The following is a 19,212-nucleotide window of genomic DNA, read 5'->3' as shown; positions in this document are numbered from 1 at the left end:
CGCGAGCCCTGCCACGGACGCATGCGCGTGGGAGACGCGCCGCCCAGCTGTGGGGTCAGGTTCTCACCTCCACGCTCTTTTCGCTTCTTTCACGAATTAACTCATTTTGTTCTCTTAATTGTTGCTGCTCTTCTTGAAGTGAACAAATCCGGTCTGTTGCAGCTGAAAGCTGATAAAGAAAGAGTTTTATGTTCCTTAATGTCGGAATTAATCTTACCGTTCAAATTAAAAGCTAACATTTGGCGCCTCACAGTTGATGATGGATTTCCACGTATTTGGTATTTTGTTATTTAATTTTTTGTTTTGAATAGGTAATACATTCACATCATTTTTAAAGAAATGAGAGCAAACCACTTAATGTGGGCAAGGATTTATGGACACAAATTATTAGACACACTTGAGTGTCCAATATCACGGAAACTTACTGAAGGTCAGTGGGAGCACAGGGCAGAAATATGTAGCTATTAAAATGTTTGCAAAGGCTTTTGATGACTTGAGAACATACTTAGGGTATAATATCAATAGGGGAAAAAGGCAGGTTCTGTGGTATGTTCTTGCCTCTAATTAAAAAGAAAAAATCACCTATGTTAGAAATGCTTAGGGAACACTGAGATCACATACACACAAATAACAGCAGCTGTTACTAGCAAAGGGATTATGGACTTTCTTTTCCTGATTCTTCACTCTTTTCAGTTTTCCAGCCAATGAGAGTAAGGATTATTTTTATTACTAAAGGGAGACTTAAAGCAATCTGGGGAAGGAATCCCAACCAAACCTCGCCAAAGCTGGGCCCTAGAAAGCCGTCTTCCTGTGCTCGAATGAGTTACCACAGGTCAGGGCAAAGTGTCTACAAGCCTGTTGGGAGGAGGCTCTTTGGAGAGGCAGGTAGAGGCCTTAGCATACCCACCAGCCTCTCCTATGCAGCCTCTGAACACAGCCTGGAGAGAGAAGGGCAGGCCGGGGAAGGGGGAAAGACGACGTGAACTGGGCTGTGTTCTTGGTGGCACTCACTGGGCGGGGGAAGGGGGGACAGGGGGGCTGAAGCAGGGAACTCCTCCCTCCTCTTGGTCGGCGCATCTAAGTCCACATGGACTCAGAACCCATGACTGGGGGTTCTCAACGTAGACCTTAAGGCTCTAGAGGTGCTAGTTAACAGTCTGCTAACTCCCACTCCGTTCTTGGAAGCCAAGGAGAGGGCACCCTGAGGAGAGGGACTTCTCTCTAAAGCATGTTTTCCCTTACAGTTGTTGGCCTTTGAAGAAAAAAATAACCTATGTGTTTAGTTTCAAAAGCTAAAATTAGACCTTCCCTCAAAGTATGCCATCTCGCCTGGGAGAACGAAGAGTCAATCTGTTTGTTCTAAAATCAAATAATGTCTCCACACGCCAAGCGTTGTGTGAGGCACATTTATATAACACAGATCTCATTTTCACAACACTGTCAGGTATGGCTTATCATCTGATTTGGAGATGAGGAGAGTGAGGCCCAAAGACCTGCCTACCTAATAAATGGAGGCCCAGAGGCCCACCCGCCCAAGGGCAGTGTGGTCCTCCGGTTCTAAGTGTGGTGAAGCTGCCCCAGAGAAGCCCATCTCCAAACACTGCCTTGGAACTTCCTTCTCCTTACACAAGTCTGAGCTCCCCTCCTGAAAACTTCTCAGGGCTGGCCCCTCGGGAGAGTGCAGTCTGTGTAAACAGAGGGAGCCTTAAACCAGGCCCTCCGTACAAAGGCATGCTCTGCGTCTCCCCTCTGGCTGTAGCCTCCTCCACACTGAGGTGGGGGGCACGCCCGGCGACCTCTCACAGCCCTCTTCCTCCCCAGGGAGACCTGGTGGGGAGGCCCGAGCAGCCAGGGACCGCTACCTGTGGAAAGCCTCAGAAAGGCTGAGCAACCCCCCTCCTGCTAACAGGAGACAAGATGTGTCCACCAAGGAGACTGCCGGGCAGCGGGCAGCAAGCTTTCTTCCTCGGCCTCAGCCCTCCTTCTTCCTGTCTTTTCATTCTCTCTTCCTAGTGAGAAAGCAGAGAAAGACCACACTGTGGGGAGACTGGGTCCAGGCTCCTGAGCGGCCGAAACACAGAAGGGGTGGGCGAGGGTACTTTTACCTCAGAACAGTCTGCGCCTCCTGGGAGGCAACTACGTCAGAGGAAGGTGGGGGAGGAGGAAGAGAGAAGCGCATTTGCCACAGAAGCTGAGCTTTCCCAAGGAGGCCTTGTCGTCCCCGGGGCTCGGGGTTCTGCGAGGTGCTCAAACCTACGTCACTCAGAACTGCCTCACGAGCAGCGGCACCGGCTGGCGGGAAGCCCCGGCCAGGGCCAGACACAAACGCTCCGCGGGAGCGAGAACGCCGGTGTCACGCGCAGCTCAGCCCAATCTCAGCGATCCCGTCCCGACCAGCAGGCGGCTCTGGTCGGAGGTACCAACCACACCGTTTCTCTTAACCGTGGGCCTTTCTGTCCTCAGAATTTCAGTAAGTTACAAACCTCTTCTTGAAGTTTTGAATTCGTCTTTTCCAAGCCATCTATCTTGCTTTGAAGATCCCCAACTGTGCAGCTAGAGAAAATAACATATTAAGTGACGGTGAACTTGGGAAGGCTGTTTCCCCAACCTCTGAACAGTGAGAATAGATTCCTCGGTTTGCTGTGTGACATGGAGAGTTGAGCGTTCGCCAGTTAACTCAGCGATGCGAATTCTGAAGACACACATATGTGTACAACACGTGTGTACGTTTATTGAGAAGGTTTCAAGGTCTTTCCCCCAAAATAGGCTATCCATTTCTTTTTCAGCCAACTGGAAAGAAACTCATTGTTCCTCCCTAACACGGTAGATGGGAATCAAAATATGCTGGCAGTCATGTATCTAAATAATACCCACGACAAGATATTAATATCTTATAGGTTACAGGATCAAAGGGGGTTTTTAAATCTTTTTTATACTTTGCCTCATTTTTTCAAATATTCTTTTAGTAATACGTACTATGTTCTCACTGAAAAATATGTAAAACGAAAGTAAATCTAATACACAATAATAATGGCTACAACAATTACAACAGTAGCTTCCTTTTTGGAAGGTCTCTTGTAAGCACTTTATGAACTAATTGATTTTTTATTTTTTAAGTGTATTTATTTATAAGATCAAAAAAGAGAGAGAGTCTGTGCAGGGGAGAGGCAGAGAGAGAGGAGACAGAGGATCCAAAGCGGGCTCTACGCTGAGAGCAGAGAGCCCAGAGCCCGACGTGGGGCTCGAACTCATGAACTGTGAGATCATGACCCCAGCTGAAGGCAAACACTTATCCAACTGAGCCAACCAGGGGTCCCTAATTTTTTTCCCGATGTTTGTTTATTTTTGAGACCAAGACAGACAGAGAGAGAGTGGGGGAGAGGCAGAGAGAGGGAGCCACAGAATTCGAAGCAGGCTCCAGGCTCTGTGCTGTCAGCACAAGCCATGAACCCATGAACTGCGAGATCAAGACTGAGCGGAAGTTGGGACACTTAACTGACTGAACCACCCAGGCACCCCCTCTTCTAAGCACTTTAAATGTATCAACTCATGTGACCCTCCCCATAATTCTGTGAGTAAATTACTATTACCTATTTCACAGATGAGGAAACTGTAACTTTACACTGAAAAACTCACTTGGGTTCATCCTGCTTTGGAGGGGCACCAGGATCTGAACCCAGGCTGTCTAGCTCGAGAACCTGTATCATTTGTCACCAAGCTGGTGCCTTTTGCCAGTGGGGTGGGGGTGGGAGCAAAGAAACAAACCTGGTGAGGCTAATGAATCAAGATTCAAGCATTGGGTACAAGAAAAATTAAAACACAATTACAAAATGAAAAAAGGACCACAAAAGATACGGAGGGAATTACAAGTTTTAAAAATATGTAATTTTCATTTCTAATTGAGAACCTTAGAAAATGTCACTAAAATTTATATTTTCCTTAGAAAATATAAATTACCAAAAAAGATATATCCTCAGGAAAAAAAAAAACCCATAAATAAACAACTCAGGAAAAACTGAAAAGCTGACAAAGTCCTGCCTCAGTAACAACTTTGATCTTCACATTTTCTGTTTTCTATTTTAAAAGTGAAAAAAAAGTAATCTCTACACCCAGAGTGGGGCTTGAACTCACAACCCCAACATCAAGAGTCACATGTTCTACTGACTGAGCCAGCCAGGTGCCCCATGATTCACGTTTTCAAGGAGGAAATCATGCTCCTGAACCGGAAGCTCCTCCTGATTCATTCTGTGAAGCTGCATAACCTGGATGCCATGCCAGAGGGGAAAACCTACTGAACAATTAGGTCAGTTTACATCCCCCAAAATGATGAAGTTACTAAAACTACAAGCAAGTAGAGTTTATCCATGTGACCTGGAAATGGTTCCATATGAAGAAATCTATTAATAAAATACCTCCCGTCAACAGACTAAGGGATAAAAGTCATGATGGCCTGAAGGATGCTAACGGGCACCTGAGGAAATCTGACATCTCTTCCTGATAAAAACGGTCCATAAATGAGGGATCTCTCAAGGGTCTCTCAAAGCAACAGCCAACATCACACCTCAGGAGAACTCGGGGCCGCCGTCCCCAGGCACATTCTGCGAAATGCGCCAGCTCCTTCAGCTGTCTCATTGGCTTTTGGGGCCAGAGGGGCTGCCCCTTGGAGCACTGCTAATGTGCACTCGGAGGGGGTTCATAACTCAGGGAATAACCTGTCAACCGAACACATTAGAGTGAATCTCCACCCATTCTCCACCAACACCTCCGCTGGCTAGTGTTTCTAGCCCTCCCCTCGTGCCCCTGCGCACCAGGGGGATGTGTGCAGACTCCCAGCGGGAACAGGGCTTCTCATGGCAGTGACTTCCAACCAGGAGGCTGAGGGCTGAGTGGTGGAGACTTAAGGCTTCATTTGTCTGCCTTCTATGTTGTCTAACTGCACAAAACCACGAACCAAAGAACTCCCAAAGCTCCTTATCGAGAAAGCATACCCCTCCGGTCTGTGCACACGAGCACACTATGAGAGCCCTTTTTCACTTGGTTTGGAAATAGGTCAGTTATAAATACATGGCAATTCAAAAATGTTCCATGGAACGATTCTCGGGTACTGAGAATGAACCTTGACACTGGAAAAGGGAGTGAGTCCTACCTTAAGTGCCGGTTAAGTTCTTCCACGTAATTTTTTTGATCAAGGACATCAGTAATTCTTTCGTGCCTTTTGAAAAGAGCAGAAAAAAAGAGAAATTCCTTTAACTTGTGGCTAATACCATGAAACCATCCCCCAACTTTCCAATCACCTTGAAGAAGTACCAATGCCACCGGGAAACCAAGGCAGTGTCAGAGCTTAGTGATACCGTCTGCCTGGTCAGGGGCTGGCGCGAACAGAGCAAAGCCGGCCAAGGGTGCGGCGGGGTCGGCAGCCAGGGCCTTGAGAGCTGCAGAAACGTGAGCGGGCTCCCTCCTGCCCTGTTAGGCCGGGCTTTGGGAAGAGAAGAGAAAGCGGGGTGGAAACACCAACCACCGGGTGCAAATGTCCCTCCCTCACGGTGGCAGATCAAGCTTGTGAGGCTCATGGGAAAGAGGATGGCTCAACATAGGGGACCAGAGGCTTTTCAAAACATAAAGCTGACAAGCTGGGATTAAAAAAAAGACTTTAACATTTTTAAAAAAACTTTTATTTCTTTTTATTTGAGAGAGAGTGAGTGAGCGTGGGGGAGGGGCAGAGAGAGAGAGAGAGAGAGAGAGAGAGAGAGAGAGAGAGAGAGAGACACAGACTCTCAAGCAGGCTCCAGGCTCTGAGCTGTCAGCACGGAGCCCGACACGGGGCCGGAACTCCCTAGCTGAGAGATCATGACCTGAGCCGAAGTGGGATGCTTAACCAACGGAGCCTCCCGGGCGCCCCTGTTTAGCATTTTAAAGTTAGGCTCCATCCTCACCTCCAATTTCTTTACATATATACACATATGTGTACGTACAGGGGATCGTTCTCCACAGGTTCTTGCCACAGGTGCCGGATTTGTTTCTCAGCACAGTCACTGTTTTCTGTTACCTGCTCTGCCCTTCACATAGCTCTTCGGGTGACCCACGTGAACAGTCTGCTGAGCCTATATGCATATGATCATCATATCTGCCTGTATTACATACAGATAGATACAGTATGTAATTAAAATATAGAAAATGGGTTAGGGGTTTCTTGGGGTTGTTTACAAAAATGACATACAGTTGACCTTTGAACAATGCAGGGGTGACAGACGCTGACCCCCTGCACTGCTGAAAATCTGCATACAATTTTTGACTCCCCAAAACTTAAATTATAGCCTACTGTTGATGGAAGCCTTACCAATTACATAGTCTATTAACCTGTATTTTGTATATTATATACCATAGCCTTACAATGAAATAAAATAAATAAAATGTTATTAGGAAAATCATAAGGAAAACACATTTACAGCAACGTACCGTATTTACTGAAAAGTACCGGCATAAAAGTGGGCTCATGCAGGTCAAGCCCATGTTGTTCAGGGGGTCAGCTGTATATACACTTCTCAGTATCATACTTTTCTAATCCAATAACACCTTGTGAAAACCCCTCTAAGTCTCCTATAACCAGTAGGTCAAATCTGTTCCATAATATGTCATAGAGTGGACTATTTTGAATGTTCTATAATTCATTCAATTCTCTCCTATTGGTAGATATCAGTTTATTTCCATTTCTTTACGTTATATTTTTGGGGGCTCCTGAGTTGCTCAGTTGGTTAAGTGCCCAATTCTTGATATCAGCTTAGGTCATTATCTCACAGTTCCCGAGATCAAGCCCCGCATCGGGCTCTGTGCTCACAACGCAGAGCCTGCTTGGGATTCTCTCTCTCCCTCTCTCTGTGTCTGCATCTCCACTTGTGCTCATGCATGCATTCTCTCTCTCAAAATAAATAAATAAACTTTAAAAGGAAAAAAAAAAGAACACTTTTGTTTAAGTTTAAAAGTGGGTGAATCCATGTACTCAAGAAGCCTGAGGCATTCATGGCATCCCCACAGCCAGATGAGGTGCGCTGCAGGGACATGGAGCCTGTGAGAGCCCTTATCAAGAACACATTTGAAAGACAGGTAACAGACACACGGTGGAATATTCAAACACAACCCAAGGGTTTACAGTGAAACGCCCTCCCATGCCTGCCTCCTGGGCTCTGCCCCCACCCCCCCAGAACAGCCACTATTACTAGGTGTCTACGCGCCACTCTTGAAATGGTCCAGGGGTATGGAAGCGCAACATATAAATGTGGATGTATAATCTTCACCAGAACTCAAATGGTAGCATGTTATATACATCGTTTACTTTTTCTTTCTATCCCCCAATGACTCCTTTAAAAGAATGCCCTTGTTAATAAGCAGGAAGGAGAGCTACGCATGGCTGGAGGGACATCAAAGACACACTAGGATCAAAGAATGAGTTCAAGGGCAACTCAAATATATATACATATAATGGTACCATCCCACTTACATTCAAACAAACCGTAAGGCAAATTATATGACCAATAAATATATACCTGCAAGACGTTTAAAAAAGGTGTGGAAGGAGCCCCGAGCAGCTTCCTCTGAGGGAGGAGCAGGCATGGGACTGAGCTGGAGGTGAGGGGGCAGTGTGAATGGGGACAGTCCTTTCTACCCTGCAGAGCTTGGTTCCTTGCACAATGCGCATATTCATATATTACCTCTGTGACTAATGCCTGCTGAAAATGAAAAGGTCAAACAAAGCAAAACCAAACAGGATTCTTTGCCAGAATTTCATAAAAATGTGAGAACAGCAGCAGGCCACGCAGTACTTACTCTTTGCCACCATCAAGATCCTGCACATCCTTAAGGTAGAGGGAAAAATCGATCACCCCAACCTGATTGACATAAAATGCACAAGTCTTAAATAAGAGAACTTTCCTGTTTTCTGCAAACCATACATCTTTAAAATTCCTGTCTCTTTCCTACAAACATTTAGTTGGACTGACTACCTGTACAAAACAGTAATCAACTGAACAAACAAACCAAGAGAAAGATAACCCTGCCACCTTCTAGAAGAAAAACTTATCACAAATCAGGATTTAAGGGAATATTCTGAAGTTTTACCCCCTCATCAAGATTAGTTTTATGTATGTATTCAATAATCAGATTGTTGAAAAAGATCAACAAAGTTCTTCGGGTACAGAGTAATTAAAAAGAAAAGAGGGGGGCGCCTGGGTGGCTCAGTCAGTTAAGCATCCTGACTTCGGCTCAGGTCATGATCTCATGGTTCGTGGGTTTGAGACCCTTGTGAGGCTCTGTGCTGACAGCTAGCTCAGAGCCTGGAGCCTGCTTCAGATTCTGTGTCTCCCTCTCTCTCAGACCCTCCCCTGCTCATGCTGTCTCTCTCTTTCTCTCTCTAAAATAAATAAAAACAGTAAAAAAAAGAAAAAAAAAAGAAAAAAAAAGAGGCCTAGGTGGTTAGACTAAGGTGGTAGGTAATCTTAACTGACATTCTGACTCCTACTTTCCCCTAAATTGTGGTGACCTCTCGCATCTGAATGTCAAGGGCTTTGTCCAGAAATAAAGTCTTTGAGAGAGAATGAGAGCCTGGTCTGCCACTGTCCACTACAGCGTGAGTAACCGAAGCTTACTTAAAAAAATTTTTTTTTAAATGTTTTTTAATATTAGTTTTGGAGAGAGAGCGAGAGCAAGAGAGAGTGAGTGCACAAGCAGGGGAGAGGCACAGAGAGAGGGAGACACAGAATCCGAAGCAGGCTCCAGGCTCTGCGCTAGCTGTCAGCACAGAGCCTGACACAGGGCTCCAACTCACGGATCGTGAGATTATGACCTGAGCTGAAGTTGGAGGCTTAACTGGCTGGGCCACCCAGGCGCCCCAGTGAACCCACTTCTATTTGAAAACTGGGAAAACGGGTCCATCGTAGAGAAATGTTCATCAATTGTGTAACGGCCACACACCCATTACAGAGAATGCACTGGGTAGCATGTATAATGACATAATGACATGAAGACAGCTCCAGGAGAAAATGGGAAGTCCCAGAGTGATATGTACAGCATTAACTCTTCACAGTAACACCACTTACATTAAAGCCATGCCATGTGAGAGTTTCTGCAACTTCTCTGTCCCACCGCCCACCAATCTACATTCCTGACCCTTGAACCTGGGGGGCCGCAGTGTCTGTCTTGAGTAACAATGCAGCAGAAATGATGCTGTGACTTCTGCAGCCACATGAATGGAGGCAACACAAGCCTCTTCCTGGCTCTTCCCAGAGGGGCATATAACGCTGCAGTTCTGAGCATCCCCGAAAGAAGTCTGGCTCCCCAGCCACCACACCACGCTGGACACCAAGTGGAGAGACCACGTGAGGACAGGGCTGCCTGAGAAGCCTCTGCTGCTCCAGTCCCAGCTCCCTGAACCTTCTCGGCCCAGAAGACGGACAAGTGAGAGAAGAGGTCTTCAGTGACCGCTGCCCCGGCCGCTGACCTGGCTGTGGTCACAGAGCTCTTAACCCGGAAGCGCCTGCCTCGGTCCGCCCAGCCAGCCCCTGAGAAACTGGCTACCTGGCTGCTGATTCGTTACCCAGAACCGGGAGCAAGAAAGGATTTAATAGGAAACAAAACTCACATATACATAAAGGCAGAGAAAAAGTAGAGCTGTTTCTAGAGAGATTCTTCCCCTTAATTTTTACCACTATCTGCAGGAGTGAAGGTGGGGAGTTTGGATCTCATTCTTCACTCGATATGCTTCCAGATGAACTTTTCAGCAACCATGTTCTTTTGTAATAAAATTAAGTAAAAATAAATAGGGGGTGCCTGGCTAGCTCAGTCATTAGAGCATGTGACTCTTGATCTTGGGAGTGTGAGTTTGAGCCTACATTGGGTGTAGAGATTACTCAAAAATAAAATCTTAAAAAAATAATAATAAAATTAAAAAATAAAATTTAATTTAAAAAGTATATTTTCAACTGCAAAGATCAAATGCAAAAGCTGGCTCTTCAAGTTCAACATAGCAGACAAATCTCCGTCAAGTATGATCAAGATTTAGCTCATTGTCAATGAGAAAAGCAAAATTTTAAGAAGCTGTAAGAAAATATTCTCATAACTAAGAGAGCTGAATGAAATAAATGACTCCTGGAAAAATAGAAATGACTCAAAAATTATTCTAAGGGGCACCTGGGTGGCTCTTGATTTTGGCTCAGGTCATGGTCTCATGACCGTGAGATTGAGCCTCATGTCTGGCTTCTCACAGGGTGTGGAGCCTGCTTAGTATTCTCTCTCTCAAAACAATAAATGAATAAAGATAAAAATAAAACTAAAAAATTGTCCCAAGACACAGGAAACCAACACATTGACCAACAGGTAAATGAAAAATTAAAGTGGCCAAACAAAACCCCATCGAGCTGAAGAGGACATCCCAGTAAGTACTTACAAATCTTCAGAGGAAAAAAAACATCCTTCTTGCTCTAATAACAGTTGCAGAAATCCAGAAAAGAACCTCATCCAGCTTATTTAAGAGGTTATATTCTGACACCACAAAGTGGCAAAGACAGTGCAGGAAAGGAAAACTGAGAACAGTGCCATAATACAGGGGAACACAAAATTTCCAAACAAACCACAGACGTGTCGAGTCTAGGAGAACCCTGGAAGAGTCATACGTGACGACCACTTAGGGCTGACCTGAGGAATGCAGGGATAATATCACGAAAGGAAACCTATGAATGAGTTCAATTATATTTATGGGTTAAAAGATAGGACATTTCAAAAGATGCTAAAAAAGGCATGTGATGGCATTGCACACTCACTTACAATAAAAATGCAAAATAAATTAGACTGGCACAGTCCTTTCTGAACATGAGCAAGAGGGTCCCTCAGATAGCAGCACAGACATTCATACTGCGTGGTGACATGTGACAGGCACTGTGCTGAAGAACAAACCAGGCACATGCCCGGAATTGTGGAATCGTATATCATACACCGGAAGCTAATGGAACACTGTACGTTAATGATACTGGAATTTAAAATTCTACTGTGAGCACAGACCTACATATGGAAATACTATTAAAAAAATTTTTTTTATGACAGCTAGCTCAGAGCCTGGAGCCTGCTTCAGATTCTGTATCCCTCTCTCTCTGACCCTCCCTGCTCACGCTGTCTTTCTCCGTCTCTCAAAAATAAATAAAAAACATTAAAAAAAATTAAAAAAAAATTTTTTTTTAATATTCTGAGACAGAGCAAGAGCACACAGGGAGGGGAGGGGCAGAGAGGGAGAGAGAGGATCCCAAGCCAGCTCAGATGATGGTTAGCATTTTTCAGCAATGAAATATTTTAACTTTAAAAAAAAATATTTATTTTTGAGAGAGAGAGCGAGCATGAGCAGGGGAGGGCAGAGAGAGAGAGAGAGAGAGAGGGAGACACAGTATCCAAAGTAGGTTCCAGGCTCTGAGCTGTCAGCACAGAACCTGATGTGGGGGTCGAACCCACGAGCTGTGAGCTCATGAGCCGAGCCAAAATCATACACTTAACTGACTGAGCCACCCAGGCGCCCCAGCAGTGAACTATTTCAAAGTATGAACATTCATTTTTATTTATTTAACCTACTTTTATTATTTATTTACACTTTTTTGGATATGATGTTATCACATCATACAGGCTACAGTATAGTGTAAATGTAACTTGTATATGAACTGGAAAACCAAAAACCAAAAACCAAAACAAAAAGTCCCCCATGACTCGCTTTAGTGAGATACTCGCTTGTGCTGCAGAGGTCTGGAACTGGGTTTGTAGTATCTCTGAGGAGTGCCTGCACTGTGCAGCCATTGGAATGGTTTACATCTCAGGGCGCCTGGGTGACTCAGTTGATTAAGTGTCTAGACTCTTGATTTCGGTTCAAGAGGTTTGCGGATTTGAGCCTGGTGTTGGGCTCTGCTCTGTGTCAGTGCTTGGAATTCTCTCTCCCTCTCTCTCTCTGCCCTTATACCCACCCATTCTGTCTCTCTCTCTCAAAATAAATAAACTTAAAAAAAAAAAGAGGGAGGGCGCCCGAGTGTCTCAGTCAGTTAAGCATCTGACTTCAGCTCAGGTCATGATCTCAAGTTCTGTGAGTTCAATCCCCACATCGGGCTCTGTGCTGACCGCTTAGAGCCTGGAGCCTGCTTCAGATTCTGTGTCTCCCTCTTTCTCTGCCTGTCCCCTACTCGTACTCTGTCTCTTTCAAAAATAAATAAACAACAGGGGCGCCTGGGTGGCTCAGTCAATTAAGCATCCGACTTCGGCTCAGGTCATGATCTCTCGGTTTGTGGGTTTGAGCCCCACATCAGGCTCTGTGCTGACAGCTTAGAGCCTGGAGCCTGCTTCGGATTCTGTGTCTCCCTCTCTCTCTCTGACCCTCCCCTGATCACACTTTCTCTGTCTCTCTAAAATTAATAAAATGTTAAAAATAAATACATAAATAAATAAATAAACAACAAATTAAAAAATTTTTTTTTAAAGAGTTACATCTTAGGGCACCTGGGTGGTTCAGTTGGTTAAGCATCTGACTTTTGATTTTGGCTCAGGTCATGATCTCACTGTGAGTTTGAGCCCCATGTGGGGCTCTGCACTGACAATGCAGAGCCTGCTTGGGATTCTCTCTCTTCCTCTCTCTTCCCTTCCTGCCCCCACTCTCTGCTTGTATGCATGTGTGTACTCGCAAAATGAATAAAATAAGCTAAAGGTAAAGAAATGGTTTATATCTCTACTGACATTGAGAGCTATGTGGGACACAGTGTGAAATACACAAGGTGTGCATGGAATAATCATATTTCGGTTTAACAAAAAAGTCTAAATGCCTCTAATAAAATATATAAACATACACGCTGGAAGGATAGATACCAAAAATATAACACTAAATTAATCTGAATGGGATTATGGGTGAGGTTTTGTTTCTTTTCAATAATACTTCTCTGTATTTTTTGAAAAATTTTCACATGCAAAAACAATAAAACTATTGGGGAAAAAAGGGAGGAGATGTTATAAGAAACAAAACAAAACCAAGCTGACCTGGGCGTGGAGGGATTAGAGGAAGCTTTAGATTCTTCAGATCCAAACTTGTGGCGGGAAGGAGGCCGGGGCCGCCACAGATGCCCTGGAGGCGGGTGGAGATGGGGATGGGTAGGGGTGTCTAGTCCCACATTTAAAGTCACTGCCACCAGGAGCACAGACCTCAGCCCTGGTCACCTGCTCCCATGCAGGAAGAAAGCCGCCCACAGGGCTGCCTCGCCCCTCAGGGTGCTCTGGCCCGTGCTGCCTGCCTTCATTTGCACCCCACTGTACCATCTCAGTTCTCAAATCTCTCCTGACTCTACCTTCCCAGTCCCCATCCAAGCTTTGGAACTTTGCTCAGTGTTTTTGCTGTCTCCACTCTTGGCCGCTTCTAAACTTATGACTGGATAGCTCCTAGATTGATCTTTCTCAAACCTGGGGCCTGATCATTCCAGTACACGGCTTAAAAACCTCCAACCCATGAACCATGGAGATCATGACTTGAGTCGAAATCAACAGTCAAAATCGCTTCATTGAGCCACCCAGGTAGCCCTCGGGTGGCTTCCCAAAGCTCCAGGAATAACAACCAAACCTTTTAGCAGGACACTGCTGGCTTGGAAACGGAGTCCAGCCTCCACCTTCGTCTCACGGGCCTCTCTGTGCCTCGGCCCAGACTTCCCCTTCCTGGGGCCTCCCCTATGCCCAGCACCTGGCACTGCCTTCCAGCAGACACCCTCTGCCATTTGCCCCTTTCTTAGGTTCAGCCCATGTCCGCAGATCTTCTGGACAATCCCTGGCCAGAGCCAAGATTCCCATTTTACCTGAGAATCCAAGTCTTCTCCTTTTAAGCAGAGATTGGCATCGAGAACATTGAGTCCCACCAGCAGACCGACAATCACCGTCCCTTCCTCTTCCATCATCAAGGCCTCAGGCTCATAGAACTCACTGAAAGAGATCCACACAGCAGGGGGCTGCTCACCACCGCATTTTCCTGACCTGTCCCGCCTTTTTACCTCAGCTGAGAGCCGGCCTGCCAGCTTCACCAGAGGCGGGGAAACTCCCTGGTGGCCCACTGTTTCCTTCTGCCTTTCATCCTGCTACCCCTCCCCCTGCGCAACCGCTTCAAGCGCTGCTATTTCTTCTCTGGCCTCTTCTCCTGTGGTTGAGAACGGGCTCTGCCCACTTCCAGTCTAAGGCTGCCCCCTCCCTCTGGACCCCGGACCCCAGTCCTTCTCACCTCCCCTTGGCTCCCGTGTTCCTGACCATCATTCTGCCCTTCCTGTCCCTGCTGGCTCCTTCTTCTGCATTGCCGGGAACTATTTCCACACTCACGTCAGATGGAAGCAGGATTCCACAGATCTCCACATTCCAAGAATAAAACCCTTCCCTCTTCCCTGGGTCCCACGAAGCGACACTGGCTGCTTTTACTTTGTTACCTCCCAAGTCATCTCAGCCATTCGTGGGGGGACCCCATCCCATCTACTACTGCTCCTGGTCACCAGAGATGTGCCAGTTTACCAGCTCTGTGCGCTCGAGAACTTATCGCCTTAAGAATTAGTTCGTTAGGTCACAGGGATGAAAGGTTTACCATGGGGAATACAGTCAATGGTGCTGCCCCTCCCCTGTTCTCTCTCTTTATCTCAAAATAAATAAACATTAAAACATTTTTTTAAATGAACCAGTCATAAATTTCAGAGACAGCCAGCTAGTCATTACTGATGCTAAGAGATACAAGATTTTACAAATTGAATTATGGAATCCTAAGATGGGTAATATAGGTATGTTCTCTTGAAAAAAGCAGGATTTTATACTTTAAAGTTGCCCACTGCATCTAGTTGTAAAGTCATTTTTTCCCTGTTATCAACAAGTCTAATAAATAACATTTTGCTGAGGCTTCACTCAGAAGGCTGTCCATGACCTAATCACAGGGATTTTTAGAGAATGAGCTTCGAAATGACTTTTCAAAATCAAAAGTAAGTATGACTCTTCATCCATAAGGACTTTCAGATATCCATGCTTAAAAATGGAAATACTCTTGGAGCGCCTGTCTGGCTCAGTCGATTAAGCGTCTGACTTTGGCTCAGGTCATGATCTTAGAGTTCGTGGGTTCGAACCCTGCATCGGGCTCTGTGCTGACAGCTTAGAGCCTGGAGCCTGCTTCAGATCTGTGTCTCCCTTTCTCTCTGCCCCTCCCCGGCTCATGCTCTGTCTCTCAAAAATAAATAAATATTGAATATTAAAAAAAAATTGAAATACTCTTTTAAAACTAAGGCACAGGATATTTACCATTAATAACAATTCAAATAAAAGCTGTGTACATTGTACACTCAAAACGGTCTGCAGAACTATGTCCTAACTATGTACAGAGCAAAAGACAAGCAAATATAGGAGGTTAAAAAAAATACCTTAAAAGATGTTTATTGTCTATAAGCACTTTCAGATAATCTGCCAGTTTCTTTTGCATGAGTGCAAGATAAAGCCAGGCTCTGCCTCTTCCCACAGCTGTCCTAGAATTCAGAGAATCAAACTGTTAAGGTGTGACACCAAAACCCCCGCAAACCCCACTTTAGCTAGAGAGGCACATATTCACGCATGTACACGCACATGAACATGAATGCAGAGAACACTGTAAGAATAGTGGCTTTGGGGGTTGGCTGGAGCGTGCCATCTGGGATGGCCCAGAAAACAGCTCTCTTGCAAACCTTTGGGTAGTTTGAATTCTGTATCATGGACATGTACTTTTTGTTTCTTTCTTTGGTGCAAAAACGTGGTTTTATTTATTTAATTTACTTTCACTTTTTATTTTTTTTGAGAGACAGAAACAGAGCATGAGCAGGAAAGGTGCAGAGAAAGGGAGACACAGAATCTGAAGCAGGCTCCAGGCTCTGAGCTGTCAGCGCACAGCCTGACGCGGGGCTCGAACCCACAAACCGTGAGATCATGACCTGAGCTGAAGTCGGACGCTTAGCCTACTGAGCCACCCAGGCGCCCCAAAAATGTGGTTTTATTAAAGCATAGGGACAGGAGCCATGGGCAGGAAGTGCTGCCTGTTCTGACAGAGAAAAAAACCTGATTTCTGGAACAAATACAATTAGATAAACCTTTACATATATTCATATAATTTCACAGGGAATACCAGATTAGGTTTGTATGTAGACAGGTTTTTTTTTGAGAGATTAATCTATAGGACATGGTGTTTGTTAAGGTGTTAAAGTCTCACATTTCTAAGGTATTAGCTCAAACGTGTAATTTTAGGGGCATGTGGGTGGCTCAGTCGGTTAGGTGTTTGAGTCTGGATTTTGGCTCAGGTCATGAATCATGGTTTGTGGGTTCGAGCCCTGCATTGGGCTCGATACTGCCAGTGCAAAGCCTGCTTGGGATTCTCTTTCCCCCCGCTCTCTCTGTCTTCCACCATTTGCATTCTCTCTCGAAAATAAATAAACTTAAAAATAGGTGTAATTTTATTTTTAATTTTGGTAAAACACACAGAACATAAAATTTACCTTTTTACATGTACACTTCAGTAGCGTTTAGTGCATTCACACTGTTGTGCAACCAATTTCAAAGATGCAATTTTGAAAGGGCCTACTTTGAATATCAGAACAGAGCGCCTGGGGTGACTCAGTTGGATAAACATCTGACCATGGCTCAGGTCATGATCTCACGGTTTGTGGGTTCGAGCCCTGTGTTAGGCTCTGTGCTGACAGCTCAGGGCCTGGAGCCTACTTTGGATTCTGTGTCTCCCTCTCTCTCTGCCCCTCCCCAACTCAGTGTCTCTCTCAAAAAAAAAAAAAAAATTAAAAAAATTTTAACATCAAAAAACAAAAAGCCTTCCCAACTGTAGATATAACACTGCTTAAGAAAAGATTCTGTTCACAGAGGAGTAACTGCATTTGGGACCTCCAAGGAAGTAGCAGAGACACTGCTGAAATCAGCCTCAAAGGGACGTGTCCAGGGATGAAAGCCTGGCTGGGCACCATGCGTGCTTTCAGGAGCCAGGCCTGATAGGGTTAATCCAACTCCATCAATTCGCAAGGCTTTGAAGCCCTCACTCCCCCAAATGATGTTAAACCAGAGAAAAAAGGAGGGGCACCTGGTTGGCTCAGTCGGTTAAGCGTGACTCTTGAGTTCAGGTCATAATCTCACGGTTTGTGCGTTTGAGCCCTCCCTGCATTGAACTCTGCACTGAGCCTGGTTGGGAGTCTCTTTGCCCCTCCCCCACTCAAGGTCCCACTCTCAAAATATATTTAAAAAAAAAAAGTAAAAAGGAACAGAAATGAGGTAGTAGGAAAAAAAAAGATACTGAATGTGGGTATAATGTGGAAAATGGACACGGACACGTGTGGCGCAGCAGGAAACAAACCAGCACAGCGCTTGGAGCAGGTTATCAACATTCTATGTCTAGTAATGTGTCCTAAGGATGCACTTAAAAACGTATGTTTGGGGATGGTCCGCTGCACTCTTTGGATGATCAAGAACTGTAGACAAGTACAAAGCCCAAAGGAGCATTAAACAAATGAGCGTTACAACGGATTGCTACAGCCGTCTCAAAAATGATGTTGTGGATGAGTATCGGATTTGGAAAGACGTTCAAAATCTAGGACTAAATGGAAAAAAGGCTACAGAAGTGTGTAGAGTTTAGTACTTACATTTTTAATGCACATGAAAACAAAATTCTTCTTATCCACATTTTACAAAAAAAATTAGCATGTTACACTTGCTGCTCTGCAACTTGCCTAGCACATCAAATGCCTTTCTACACACAAGGAATGTCTTTTTTTTTTAATGGCTTTAGATTGTTTTACTATTAGACTGCATCATAATTTATTCAGCTGGCTGCTATGTAGACCGTTTCTCATCTTCTGCCGTCACAAATGCTTCCATAGAGAATTCTGTCCAGGTGTCAGATCTACAGGATGAAGCACCTGTAGAAGAGGAACTGCTGGGTCAAAGGGCAGGTGCACTGTTACTCAGTGGGTAGCGCCAGGCTCTCCTCCGCTTGAACGAGGGCAAGACGGTGCCATGGCGGGGGGTTGGGGGGGACACCTGGGTGGCTCAGTTGGTTCAGCGTCTGACTCTTGATCTCACCTCAGGTCTTGAACTTGGGGTTTTGAGTTCAAGCCCTGCGCTGGGCTCCATGCTGGGCCTGTTGCCCTTTTAAAAAGAAAATCTTATCTATTTGACGATGCACTGAAAGGATCTGTAAGAACATTGACCAGAATATTAACTTTTTTTCTCGTAGTGGGGTGATAGAAACGTCTTTTTTGCTTGCTTTTTATTTCCCAATTAAAAATCAGGTAATAAGGGGGAAAAAGTTATTTTTAATATTCAAAAATAAGAAAGGGAAGTCTGGACTTAAGTGCCAATATGCAAAATCAGTATTTATTGTGTAAATATACGTGTGATGAGAAACCATAGTCTGAAAACAACGAAAAATTCTGAGGGCGCCTGGGTGGCTCAGTGGTTAAGTGTCCAACTTTGGCTCAGGTCATGATCTCATGATTTGTGGGTTTGAGCCTTGCATCAGGCTTTGTGCTGGCTGTACAGAGCCTGCCTCGGATTCTCTCTCCTTTCCCTCTCTGCCCCTTTCCCACTTGCTTTCTCTATCTCAGAGTGAATAAAACTTAAAAAAAAAAAAAGAAAAAATTCTGGGTGAGAAGTCGTACTGCAAAAGATATTTTCATTCATTCATTCATTCATTCATTCATTCCTTCTGTGGGGGGGGTGGGTGGGAGGAGCAGAGACGAGAGAATCTCAGGCAGGCTCCATACCCAGCATGGAGCCTGACACGGGGCTCCATCTCACACTGTGAGATCATGACCTGAGCTGAAATCAACACTCGGATGCTTAACCAACTGAGCCACCCAGGAGCCCAGACATTTTTTCTTTTTTATTTATTTTTGAGAGAGAGGGCGTGCAGGGGAGGGCAGAGAGAGAGGAGGAGAGAGAATCTCAAGCAGGCTCCACGCTGTGAATGCAAAGCCCGAGGCAAGGCTCAAACCCACAAACTGAGAGCATGAGCTGAGCCTAAATCAAGAGTTGGCCGCTTAACCCACTGAGCCATCCAGGAACCCCCCCCCCCAATATTTTCATTTTAATTGGTCAGGGGAACTAAACTCTAGAGAGTCCTCTCAGGCTGCAGAATTCTTCCTGCAAGTTTCAAACCACCTTAAATAACCCCCTTTC

At 45.1% G+C, this 19,212-nt stretch overlaps 1 protein-coding gene across 5 annotated transcripts in view; it reads right to left on the bottom strand.

Moving 5' to 3' along the window:
* RUFY1 (RUN and FYVE domain containing 1) overlaps positions 1-19,212 on the bottom strand; it is a 54,403-nt gene that overhangs the window by 22,966 nt on the left and 12,225 nt on the right. For all 5 annotated transcript variants that reach the window (XM_029941637.1, XM_029941636.1, XM_029941633.1 and 2 more), the window contains exons 4-9: positions 15,432-15,533; positions 13,848-13,971; positions 7,822-7,883; positions 5,147-5,212; positions 2,484-2,553; positions 68-169 (exon numbers count right to left, since the gene is read on the bottom strand). In XM_029941637.1, coding sequence (XP_029797497.1) covers positions 68-169; positions 2,484-2,553; positions 5,147-5,212; positions 7,822-7,883; positions 13,848-13,971; positions 15,432-15,533 — 526 coding nt within the window. The remainder of the gene's footprint in view (positions 1-67; positions 170-2,483; positions 2,554-5,146; positions 5,213-7,821; positions 7,884-13,847; positions 13,972-15,431; positions 15,534-19,212) is intronic.

This window comes from Suricata suricatta, chromosome 6 (assembly GCF_006229205.1).
Source record: "Suricata suricatta isolate VVHF042 chromosome 6, meerkat_22Aug2017_6uvM2_HiC, whole genome shotgun sequence".
Taxonomy (NCBI): Eukaryota; Metazoa; Chordata; class Mammalia; order Carnivora; family Herpestidae; genus Suricata; species Suricata suricatta.
This window is presented reverse-complemented; position numbering and strand designations above follow the sequence as displayed.